This window comes from Alligator sinensis, unplaced genomic scaffold (genome assembly GCF_000455745.1).
Source record: "Alligator sinensis unplaced genomic scaffold, ASM45574v1 scaffold1907_1, whole genome shotgun sequence".
Lineage (NCBI taxonomy): Eukaryota > Metazoa > Chordata > Crocodylia > Alligatoridae > Alligator > Alligator sinensis.
In genome coordinates this window covers 202,494-215,096 of record NW_005843160.1, presented here as the reverse complement: position 1 = coordinate 215,096, position 12,603 = coordinate 202,494, and the positions used below count along the sequence as shown (strand labels likewise).

Genomic DNA, 12,603 nt, shown 5'->3' with positions numbered 1-12,603 from the left:
TTGCGTTTACTTCATCGCTTTAGTTAAACTAGATTTCACCAATTGAATTTCTTTATTTACTAGGGTCAGAAGGGACCTTGGTAGGTCATCGAGTCCGACCCCCTGCCCTGGGCAGGAAAGAGACCCCGGCTTGGTGCTTGTCCGGTCTCTTGAAGGCCCCGGGGTGGGAGAGAGCACCACCTCCCTGGGAAGCTCATTTTGGCAACACTCGCTGAATGTTTTCCTAATGTCCAATCCAAAAGTGCTCCCCGCCAGTTTGTGGCCGTTGTTCCTAGCAACTGCAAGGGGCGTCTCCTCTTCCTTGCTGCCCTGTGAATTTGTAGACAGCTGCAAGATCCCCTCTCAGCTTTCTTTTTCAGAGGCTGAAGAGATGCAAGTCCTTCAGTCTCTCCCCGTAGGATCTAACCTGCAGGCCCATAACCATGCGAGCGGCCCTCCTCTGGACCCTCTCCAGGTTATCTGCATCACTCGTGCGGCGCGGCGCGGTGCGGCGCCCAGACCTGGACGCAGTGCTCCCGCTGTGGTCTGACCAGCGCTGCACAGAGGGGAAGTGTCACCTCGCTGCACCTGCTCGTGATCGCTTCATCGCATTGACGACTCCTGTTCGTTTTGGAGCCAGCCGTGACTCCGAGATCACTAGTGTGACTGTAAGCCTGGCAGGGGCCCAGACTCTGATCACACCCACCTGCACGCTGTGGCGGGCCAGTAGGGGGCGCTCCTGCGTTGAGCCAGGGAAGGGGTCGGCCGGACGGGAGTCACCCCAGGGAGGCACTCAGAGCCTGGAAGGTGGTCGGCGCAGGGAGGTGGGCGGCTCAACGCAGGAGCGTCCCCTACTGGCCCGCCACACACACCTCTGATTGCAGGATTGGGACCTTTATTCCCTTGCCTTTCTTAGGCACGCTTTCTTCTTTAGCATCGTCTTCATTTCTGATTCTGTGCACCCTCCACCACCTCTTCTTTCCATGTTTCTCTAGATCCATCCCTGCTCATTTTCCCCTCACTGATTCCCTCCTTTAACTAACCAGCTGGCAGTTTCAGCTGCTATAAAGCTCCAGGCCTCTTTAGTCCATCTGCCTTTCCTCTTAATCAGGTTTTCTTTTAAACATTACTTTATGGAGTTGTGCAGAGAGGGAGGTAAGCACAACGTTAAATCCTCTTTTATGGGGATCTCACCACCTTTCTCTGCAGAAATTGTTATTGTGTAGATAAACCAAGTGTTTTTCCCCTCTTGTGTTCAAACGTGTATTTGTCTACACTACAAATTGAGACTTGTCTGCGATAAAAGACTTGGTGGGTGATGGACTGTCAGTTAGCTTGAACGTATTTTCGATATAACTTGGTCTGGTGAGCTGTGTGTGTACTTCAATAGAAAGTCTGTATTCCGTATTTGCAATGTGGTCGTAAGCCCTTACTCAGCTTGTTTTCTCTCTCTGTAATGGACTGGGTGTGAAATTTTGGGCAAACCCCCATATAAGTTAGTAAAAGATTTGCCCCAATAGTTACATTAGTAAAATTTCCCCAGTGTAACTTACGCTGGTTAAAAAAAAAAAGTGTTTGGCTACAACCAGCACTTTCATGCCAACATAATTGCATTTGCCATAGGACTTTTGTAGTCCTAGAGGTGTTGCAGAAAGCCCCTACACCTCTAGTCCCTTCTGCCAACAAGCATTTCTCAAGACCTGGCTGTGACCACATTTAAACTGGATAATAACCTCACCAGGTTAGTGGGAGGGTTGACATAAAGATCTTGGAGGGTTAACATTAATAAAGAAAGGATGCTAGAGAAGCAAAGAGTACTACCAATCATTAAATGCTTGCTTTATTCCTGAATGCTAATTTGAAGTGTCCAAATTGATCGAGTTGATATTTGTGGATTGGGTTTTCTGTGCTCCAATAGGCTCTAGTTTAAAGTGCTGGAAGATGTAAAGGTTTTCATTTGACAACTGTGTTGACCTTTTAGTATGGGTCCTGGCGTGAACACCCTTGAGCACACCCTGTAACTTCTGTAGCAAAATAGCTCTGCATTTTGAATTATTGAGTAATTCTCGCATTCCTCGCAGACGATATTTGTCAGGAAGAACAAGCCGCTGAAAGATCCACTGAGCTGTTTCCGCTGGCAGGGCTTCAAACTGGAAGAGTACCGCATTGGCCAGCCCATTGGGAAAGGATGCAGTGCAGCTGTCTACGAAGCAGCGATTCCTTTAACTTCCGGCTGGAGCCTGGATCCACGGTGGGCCCGTGGCTTGGCTGTTGAGGCTGCCGAAGAAAACCCTACACAAGCAACCCAGCAAAATACCGCTTTCCCATTAGCAATCAAAATGATGTGGAACATTTCGGTAAGGAAGTAGGTTTTATTCTTCTAGTCTGTCACTTGTGAAGTTTGGGTGAAATGTTAACCACCGATGTGTTGAAAGCTCTTAATTATTATGCACATGCTTAATGTGTCAAAACAAAGCTGTCGGTCTATCATTGGAGGAGGAGATTGTTGAAGAACTGTCACAAAGCACGGTGATTAACACTCCTAAAAAACTTTCTTCCCTGGGGAGTCATCACCAACGCAATATCCATATGCCCATTGCTGGTTTATCTTGTTTTCAGAGAAAAAGAGCATTTTTAAGCTGAATACCGAGAAACAGTTAGTAGTTGAAGAAAATGGCGAAACTCTGCTAAGTAGGTTGAGGGATCCCTGTTCTAAGAAATGCTCTGGGATAAAAGTAGATATACATTTACCATGGATAATTTTACCCTAAAAACCAGTAGTGCTGATTGCCAGGCAGATGGCAGAATTACACATTAAAGGGCCCCTAAGTTTCATCCAGCCCAAATGACTCGCTGGCCACGTCCACACGAGCATGGACGTTTGGTTCCCCAAGGACAGCTAGCAGTGGGACACCTTGTGCCGCTGCTACCTGTCCTTGGGGAACACCTGTGCCACGTGCTGTCTGGTGCACGGCAGGTTACCTCGGGTAGGGTAGGGGAGGCTGGGGCCGGCACTGTGCCCCTTACTTGGGGGCCTCCTGGGGCTGCAGCAGTGGTGAGCCTGCCTCTCGGAGCCTGGCCAGCAGCCGGAGTGTGACCTCAGCCAGCCAGGCTCTGGTTTTGAGTGGCGCACGCTGCTCCCATGTACACCACTCCGCTTTTTTTTTGACCCCTGGATATCCAGTGGTCATAACCGCCCCCTAACCCGCATTGCTCCCTTGTAGCACAGAGAACAGCTGAATGTGCAGTATGTGGCACCGTATGTGCTCCTCTGGACACAGCCTATCTGTCCAAAAAGCAACTGTTCTTGAGATTGAGGTGTCCTCTTTTCTCCAGGGAAAAGAGACAGAAGAATTCTCCAAAGTGCCAGCCCCTTAGATTTTTTGGCAATTGTAGATTTTTAGGCTGGAGTGAGATCCTCTGAGCTGACTTCCTTCATCATACAGCCCATAACATTTCACCCAGTAATTCTTGAATCAAGCCTATGTCTTGTAGTTGAAGTAGCTAATATTTTTAAAAAGATATCCAGTTTTCTTTCTTTATGCGATGAGAAACTCTCACCACATGCCTAACAAATTGCCCCTTATTTCTAGCCTGACCTCATCTATCTGCAGCTTCCTTGAGATGTAATACAGGCTTCAGGATTACCAGCTTCCGATTTCATTGGTTAGAAAGGATGGTTTTAAAGTGTAAGGGCCTTTAATACAGTGTTATTTGTAACCAATTCTGTAGGCTGGTTCTTCAAGTGAAGCGATCCTCAGCACCATGAGTCAGGAACTCGTTCCAGCCAGCGGAGTTGCTTTGTCTGGAGAATATGGAGCTGTCTCTTGCCACAGGTATGCATCTTATAGCAGGGCTGGAGGTTCCCTAATTATTACCTTGATCTATCAGTTCACTTCACAGCAGTGCTGAAAGTGATGAACCAATACTGTTTAGGAAGCTCTGAGTTAAAGGTGCTTTTATATTGTTTTTTTTAAAGGGGATAAAGGAATCTTTGATTAAGATGTTTTAAAATTCTACCTTCTCGCGAGAATCGGCAAAGCCAGAAATTATCAAAGTAACGGTACCTATGTAACATTTAAGAGAGGATGCCAAGAAGAATGTTATATTCCGTTGACAACTTGCTTGGAGTCCAGTGAGGTGGGGTATAATTGGAAAAGGAGTTAGGTCATAATATAAAGCTGATGTTTCTAAACATGTTAAAAAGGAGACAGACAGCAAGGGGTTATTGTAACTAGTGACCAGAAGGGGACAGGATCTGTTTGTACATTTCTTCTAAATCTTGTCATCCTGGAAAATACAGTGTGCCTTCAGGAGTTGGGGCATTGGCTGATACCAATGGAGAGGAAGGTATTAGCTCGCCAGTAGCACTTGGAATTATAGAAAATGAGGGTTGAAGGGACCTCAAGAGGTCACATCTAGTCCAACCCCTTGCTCAAGGCAGGACCAGCCCTAATTAGATCATCCCAGCCAAGGCTTTTTCTAGCCGGGTCTTAACCTCCAAGCCTGAAGACTCCACAACCTCTCTGGGTAGCCTTTTCCAGTGCTTTTCTACCCTCCTAGTAAGAGTTTTTCCTAATCTCTAACCTAAACTCCCCTTGCTGCAACTTGAGCCCATTGCTCCTTCCTCTGTCATCTGCCACCACTGAGAACACTTCCTGCGGCTGAGGGGGTTGCTTGGTGGTGCATCCATGGAAAAAGTCCTGCCCAACTTCATTTCCCTGGATGAGAACTCGGGTTAAGGGACTGGAAACGTGTCAGGGGTGCTGTTACTGTTGTAAAGGAAATACACATATTAAAACTCACTCCTCTTTCTTGGGGTAATGATATGCCTGAAGGGCAGAGCACTAGGCCAGGACTATTGAGACCTGGACTCTGAATCCAGCTGTGTCCCTAGACTGCTGGATGCTGATGGGACACAGATGTGAAAGGGTTAGTCCATTCTCCCATTTGTAAAATTGGGACAATTATACTATTGACCAGCTTTGAAAAGTGCTTTGGGGCCTAGTGATGAATGGTGTCAAAGCAGTACATTATCTTTGTTACTAAGATCAGGGGGAAATATTTTAATGTGAATGTATGCACATGCAACTCCAAAGGTACGTCCTTGCAGCCTCTTTCGTGATCGAAGCCTTTCAAAAGACAGTTAAATCGGATTGGACCCCACGCGTGATTTGGTTTTTAAAAAGAAGTAGAAACATCTCCCTAATTTACATAATTATCAGAGGAAACAGTTTGCTGGTACAGAAGATTTAAATGAAATTATCTATGAGTGACCAGAACAAACTGGAAAATGGCTGAAACCCTGTTCTCACACCCTGAACTAAGTAGTAAATCAGCAGTATAAAAATGACAAAGCACATTAAAATTTTAAAATGTTTTTGAGTGTCTCTGTTCACAATATCAAGGCAAGAAAGAGCTGTTTTCCAGTCAAATTGTATCATTGTCAACACTTTTTTTTTTTAAGTTTAAACAGTGTAGTCCAGAGTCCAGATTGTTCGTTTTAAATTTCAAATGCATCTCATCTGCCAACACAAATGAATAATAAGTGCTGCTTGGTACATTGCTGTCCTCAGAATATAACAGCCAAACCAAATAGATAATTGGCATGCATGCGCACCCATGTAATTTGCATTCATTTTAATGGGCACTTCCTGTGTATGCTGGAAAATAGATGGCTTGGTTTTGCATTCCCAGCGTCAATTTGATTTTGCTTCTGCCTTCAGCTATAAAATCAATATCTTCAAAACTGATGACTTCTTCCTTGAACCTTACTAAACGGCACGTCTGTTTGACTAGCCCTGACCTTCTCTAATTAAAAAACTAGCATGCAAAGGTTACTAGGATTTGCAGTGAAGTGAAGGGATATGTTGTGATTTTAATCGTTCTCCCTAGAGCTTAGCAGGGGAAGCGCTGATGGCTCATGTTCAACAATCACATTGATGGAAAATGCTGTTTTTCTCAATTTAATCCTTTGTCTTTAAATCGCTGATGAAACAAATGTTTTGAATGCCCTCTCATGGCAGAGCGATAAACTGCATCTTGTAGGAAATGATAGAAGTTTATTGCCTGGAATTTATCATCATCTAGACCAGGGGTGGCCAACCTGTGGCATGCATGCCCCAAGTGACACGGGTAGCCCCTACATGCGGCATGTGGCAGATTGGATGGGGGACAGAAAGCGGAGGAAGGGGATTGAAGGGGCACTAGAGGAAGGCACAAACTTAGTTTGTGGCATGCCTGGCAAGAAGCTTGGTCTCCGCCAATCTAGAGCAAGGGGAGTCTAACACATATCATGGCCAGGGCCCAGTTGTATCTTTACTTGTGATCAATGGAGTGGGTCAAAGCTACAGTTCATGTTCTCCCTTCAGTCTGAGCTGGCCCAGCCCCCCCAGGACAATGAGTGATCAGTACAAAGACTGTCTTTGCAGAGTGACCATAGTTTAGGCTCCCACGCTGCAATCAGAGCTGTGCACACAGATGGTGGCACCTCTCTGAAGTTTTCTTCACCTTTGCAGAACCTTGCTGAAGGCAGTGAGTGCTCCATGGAGGCACACAAGTGCCTGTGCGAGCTAGATTGCAAGACAGGGTCTGATTAGGAAAGTTGCTGCAGGGCTTTATGGTCGTTGAGGGAAGGCATTAGAGTTGTGTCTAATTTTCCAGTGTTTAGAAGTTTTTAATGACTGTGAGGCATATTTTAGTAGGTGTGTTTTAATAGTATGTCTTTAATGGCACTTAGCAGTCTTAATTGTAGCTCTGTTCCCAAGTGAGCAGAATGCTTAACCGCTTTCCCAGCCTTTCAGCGAAGAGGGGCTGGATTGTTAAAAAATAACAGATATGCAAGTCCCTGTAATTTGCCATTCTACAGTTGCTTTTGGGGTTTTAATTTCTTTGTCTTACTAGATGTATCAATTATGTTGAAACAGGAAACGCATCTTTGGGAAGAAGAGATTAGAACCTCATCCCAACATAATCCAGGTGATCCGAGCTTTTACATCCTCTGTGCCTCTGCTGCCTGGAGCTTATGCAGACTATCCAGATGTTCTCCCATTAAGCCTGAACCCCCGGGGGATTGGTCACAGCCGCACACTCTTCTTAGTGATGAAAAAGTAAGTAGGGAGGAACTTTTTTACTTACTTAGACTTGCCGCATGACCGTGCAGAGAAGTTTTGGTTTGGCTTGTTTCTGAAGATGAGAACGCACTTACGGAGCTTTGCTTTTTTTTTTACCTTTTTCTTGTTCCCAAGCTTTTAACTCTTGTCAGATAATGAAAGCTTGCTCCTCGTTGTAGTAGTAAGTTTCAGTGAATTCACTGAAGGAAGAGGGAGCACTTTTCAGTTTTCTAATGCACTTGCTCCACCTCTTCAGTTGCCTGTACATACAGGGTTGACGCAGAAGTGACTCTCTAACTCTGGCCTTTCTCTATTTTTTGACTGCCTTTTCCTTTGCAGAGGGCATGTCATGGCATTTACTGGACTGAAGCACTTTGTTAGGGAGATAGCTCCAATCCCCTGTCCTTCTTGCTGCTTTGAGCAACCTGGCTCTGGAAAAGTGCTCTCACTGCATTGTATCTCCTCGCTTTCCTGGGCTTGCTTATGGTTTCTGCACTAATGCACTCAAAATACAGAATGAGGATTAAGAGGCCCCTGGCAAATAGGACTGTGTGTGTCATGTTGCCAAATATAGGCCTCTGGAGGGAAGCGAGTGAGTAGACAGAAACTAGTAAATGCCATAGTGAGGTATTTCCAGTCAGATGCCTGTAACACAGAGGTGAATGTTAGCTCTAGAGCTCCAGAATGCTAACGCACCTGCTGTCTCTGCAGTTATCCCTGCACCCTGCGCCAGTACCTGCAAGACAGGACTCCGGATGTCCACCTTGGCACCATGATGATTTTACAGCTGCTGGAAGGTGTGGACCATCTTGTTCGACATGGAATAGCCCACCGGGATTTAAAATCAGACAACATCCTTGTTGAGTTTGATTCCGGTATGTAACTTGATGAGCACAGTTGGACAAAAGTGAGTTCAAGGGAGTAATTTAACTAGTGCCAGGGGGCATGCCTGTACTGACCTAAGCACCAGAGAAAACATACCGTGCTTGCTTGTTCTAATGTACGTGCTTGGTATTGCACAGCTGCTGTTTGGGGCACACTGTCGTGGGTGAGCTGGTGGATGCATGCCCAGCAGGGCTTAAAAAGCAGCCACGTTACAGGGGATACTGGCACTTGATGTAGAAACAAATGGATGGGGGATATTTTCATGGCAGGTGTTCCCCAGCATGGTCAGAAACTGTATGGACCTGCTTGAGCTCCTTCTGAAAGGCCCAGCCACAGTATATAACTGGGAAGGAACCCACCCGAGAGGTTACAGATTTTGCAGCATCTGGGAAATTGTTTGGTTTCCCTGAACCCATTTCCCCATCTGAGAAAGGGAGATATTGCTTCTGACCTGATGGGGCTTGGGAGGATGTTTGTGTCACGTTTGTAAAATGCTTGGAGATATTCCAACGTAAGGTGCTATTTTGGTGCAAAGCACAATGGGCAAGTGTGACTGCTTGCTAACTGCGCTCTGCCAGGAACCGTGGGCAGGCAGTAGCATGCAGTGCTCCATTTATGAAGGTTTAGGGTGTGTTTGCTTCAGACCCACAGTCTGTCATCTGCGGCTTGCCAGGCAGCAGAGAGCATTTTCTAAAATCCCACAGCACAGATAGGTTAATAATGCGGCAACTTAGGATCATTAAACATTAGTTGAGACCAGAGGAAACAGACTGTTAAAGCCAAAAGCGCTTTCATCTTGTTCTACTGTCACCCTCTTTAACTGAGATTTTAATTACCTGAGCACTGCTTCAGCATGACTGAGATACTAATGGACGAGAAAATACAGCAGGCACCCAGGACTGTGTAATTAAAGATCCTGCTGTAGCTCCTCCAGAGGGTTTTCAACAGCTCTCCTGGCAATTTTGGTTTCTGGAAGGCAGTTCCTTTCCAGGGCTGTAGCAAATGAAGTCAGGATAGATTTAAAACTTCAATTTCTGTAGCTCAGGGTCTGGAGATCAATGATTCTGCTTTGCAGTTTTTCACTCGTCACCAGGACAGTAACCATTAACCAGAGCAAACATTCACCGACTCCTCTCTTCTGTATTTGCTACAGATAAAAAACCCCTAAAAAGTTCCTCCACCCCCAATTAAATCTTAACCTTGTGTGTCTTCATTTCTGTCTCCTCAGAGTGAAGCTCCATTAGACCCGACACACCAGTATGTCTCTCGTATCATTCAACAGCAGCTCTGCTTCTTATGCCTGAGGACAGAATGCTGTAAAATGCTTCTGTTCTGCCCATCAGGCATTTGTACTTGCTCCCGTTAGCGAAGCGTCTGATTTTTTAATGGGAACTGTATAGATGATCTTGAATGTTTTGCTTCACATAACCTCAGAAGGAAAAAAATCACATTCTGCCTCACAGTTAGGCAGAATCACTGAACCCTTGGTATGGATAAATGGTACTTTTCACAGAGAAATGGACAAATTGCTTTTCCTTTACAAAAATCAAAGCTTCTAGACATTAACACTGAGGAGGGGAGAGAGGAAAAAGAAGTTGTGGCTGGAAAGATTCCTGTAATTCATAATGACTGGCAGTTAGGTACAGCCAAGCCCCCAGTGCACACCTGGGTTCAGTGTTAACTCATTTACCCTTGTGTCCTTGACAGTTGGCTGTCCCTGGCTGGTGATCACAGATTTCGGTTGCTGTTTGGCTGAAGAAAATACTGGCTTGAGACTGCCTTTTACCAGCTGGTATGTGGATCGGGGAGGCAATGGCTGTCTTATGGCACCTGAGGTAATTCCTTCTGTAATGGTCATTGCTGTTTGGTAGTTACAGACTTGATCCCAGCTAAATCCATGAATATTTTGGCATTACGTTCAATACAAGTAGAATTAATCCAGAATAACAGATCTTGGAGGACTGTAACCATCCCCTTCATTATATATTCTTTCCCATGACACACACTGTAAAATATTTAAATGCTCGCTGATACAGTCTCTATTAGTCTGTAGCCACTTCAATACTTGGTGAAGGTCTGTCTGTGACTGGTTATGTAGCCATTTGTGCCTTAATGTAATATATTGGCTGTTGGAGGTATTGTTACACTATCCAACTTATTTCACTAGTTTGTCCCAGTGGAAATGCTGATCTGCCCCTTACAAGTGTTTATGCAGAGAAGTAGATTTACCAAGAAGTCAAATATGTTTATGCCATTTATTTGAACTTTCCCATATGTCTCCCGTGGTGCCTTTTCTGCAGGTGGTCACAGCACAACCTGGTCCAGGCATGGTGATTGACTACAGTAAAGCAGACACGTGGACAGTTGGAGCTATTGCATATGAAATCCTTGGACTGTGTAATCCTTTCTATGGTCCAGGGAGATCCACCCTGGAAAGCAGAAGTTACCAAGAAAGCCAGCTGCCAGCATTGCCAGAGGCTGTGCCCTTCGAGGTGAAGCAGGTAGTGAGGATGCTACTTCTGCGGGATCCCAGCAAGGTGAGAGCTCTTGCAGCTGATTTTGCAAGCGGAGATTTAGGCGGTGTGTCACTGTCCAGAGTAGTGTTGGTAGAGTGCTCAGCCCAGCGAGTTGTCTGGTCCACAATTGGTGCCCCTTGATGCCACCGCAATGCAGATGACCGTAGAAAATTGTCATGGAACATCACTGACAGTAGGATACAGGATCCACTTCTTGACACTGAGTGGTTTTGCAGATTGCAGTGAAGTTGGGTTGCAGGCATGTAATGGACCTTGATTGAGGGGGTTGAGCACAGGTGCCACATAAGAGCCACAAAGTGCATGTCTGAATGTGCTGTGGGCTGCAAACGAACATTCCCATTTATCTGCTAACGACTTGTGTGTGATTCAGCAAGATGCCCATATTTTCTCTCCCCTCTCTCATTTCAGAGACTATCTGCTAGAGTTGCAGCAAATGTGCTTCACTTAAGCCTCTGGGGTGAACAAATCCTGGCTTCAAAAAACCTGCATCTGGACAAGATGATTGGCTGGCTTCTCTGCCAGTCAGCTGCCACTTTGCTGATGGAGGGACTGGTGGACAAAAGCAGGGTAGAAACAAAGATGAAGATGTGCTTCCTGGCAAACCTGGAGTACGAAACCCTTTGGGAGGCAGCATTTTTATTGCTGTCGTGGAGAAGCAGATCTCTGTGAAGGGTACAATTCTGTGGGGAGCCCTGCAGTACATAAAGGGCACTTCCTAATAGCACTTGGTTATCTACCTAGTATTTCTACCTATCTAGATCCCTAGAATGCTTCAGAAGGAAAATCTGAAGGCTTGGGGCATGTGTTATATAAGAGGGGGAGAATGTATTAGGTTATACATGGTTTCAGTGGAAACCCTGTTTAATTGTTACTGTTATAGCAAGATACGGTGCGATTTCAGAGATCTTTGTCACAGTGGTCGTCTCCAATCTCCGCTGACCTATGGGCACAAGAGAGCGCAAGTAGTATGCTGTGGGCAACATCAGGCCTTACTCTCCCTGTCAGCCTGAGTTTTAGCTTTGTGATTTCCTCTGGCCACAGGCAGCGTTAGAGGATCCTGAGGGCAGTGCGTCTGCAAGCTATGGGTTGTGGTCGCTGGTTTGGAAGCTGTCCGGCCAGCTTCATTCACATCTGAAAATTTGCATTTAGCACTTGAAGAAGGTTTCTTTTCAAAGGGGGTTTATTCACCAAGGGGGCTGTACTTCAGTTACCCTTGACAGAAGAGCCTTGCAGTTGCACTTTATAATCAAATTGATTTTCCGTTTAGGCAGTGAGGAGAGTTGAACTTATGGGACAATATAAAATCTTAATCTCATGCTTATTGCAGTCATATTCCTCTGCAGCCATAGTTATAAAGTGGCAACCAAGGGCTTTGTTATTGAGCTGTTGACTTGAGGCGGTGCATTAGAAGCCGGGCAATTTTCTCATGACCTGTAAAGAAAGTAGTTATATGTGAAATGACAAAGATGCATTCAATACAGAGTTATCAATGTCTGCTTTCTGAAGAGAGCTCGGTTTATACCTTTTTCACCCCTTTAAAGGCTGCACGCCAGCTATAATAGCCAAATACAGTGTCATAAATCAAGCTCGTCTCTGCACGTGCTGAACTGGAACATCAAATCCAGATACTCTACACTTAAAAAGTTTGGATTCCCAATGCCATCCATGCCTTCCCTGATCACAGCAAGTCAGTAACTTGTATATTTGAGCTAGTGATTTGCCTTTAAGAACAGGTAGATCTTGCTCTTTAATTGGAGCTAAAGTGCTTGCCAGAGATCTTTTCCTACTGCAGCATGCAAGGCCACGAGACAGCGCACCTCGTTTGAGAAAACAGTCAAAGATAGAACGGGGGTTAAATAGCAATAGCTCTTTAAGGAGTTCTGTGTGGCTACGTTCTTTATTCTATAGCCGGTTTTCTGTTTAATAATTAGTGCTAGCCTGTGGTTGTGGGGTAAAATGCTCATTTTTAACCGGCAACAGTTATTTGAATGAAAGCACTGTTAGACCTCCTAGCTGTGAGCTGTGGGTGTTCAGAAGTTGAAGTTGAAAGAGTTGTTTTTGCTTCTTTGCACAATAAATTAACACATGGG

The 12,603-nt window shown here is 45.3% G+C and overlaps 1 protein-coding gene across 1 annotated transcript; it reads left to right on the top strand.

Moving 5' to 3' along the window:
• Nucleotides 1–2,038: 2,038 nt before the first annotated feature.
• Nucleotides 2,039–12,603, top strand: PINK1 (PTEN induced putative kinase 1). Its single transcript, XM_025194089.1, has 7 exons — nucleotides 2,039–2,336; nucleotides 3,712–3,815; nucleotides 6,906–7,088; nucleotides 7,803–7,966; nucleotides 9,684–9,811; nucleotides 10,277–10,513; nucleotides 10,922–12,603. The coding sequence occupies exons 1-7, from the start codon at nucleotides 2,319–2,321 to the stop codon at nucleotides 11,180–11,182; spliced, it is 1,095 nt and encodes a 364-aa protein (XP_025049874.1). The 5' UTR covers nucleotides 2,039–2,318; the 3' UTR covers nucleotides 11,183–12,603.

Coding starts and splice junctions, on each gene's coding strand:
- PINK1 (XM_025194089.1), top strand. Junction 7,967..9,683: donor CCTTGTTGAGTTTGATTCCG/GTATGTAACTTG, acceptor TGTCCTTGACAG/TTGGCTGTCCCTGGCTGGTG. Junction 10,514..10,921: donor TTCTGCGGGATCCCAGCAAG/GTGAGAGCTCTT, acceptor CTCTCATTTCAG/AGACTATCTGCTAGAGTTGC.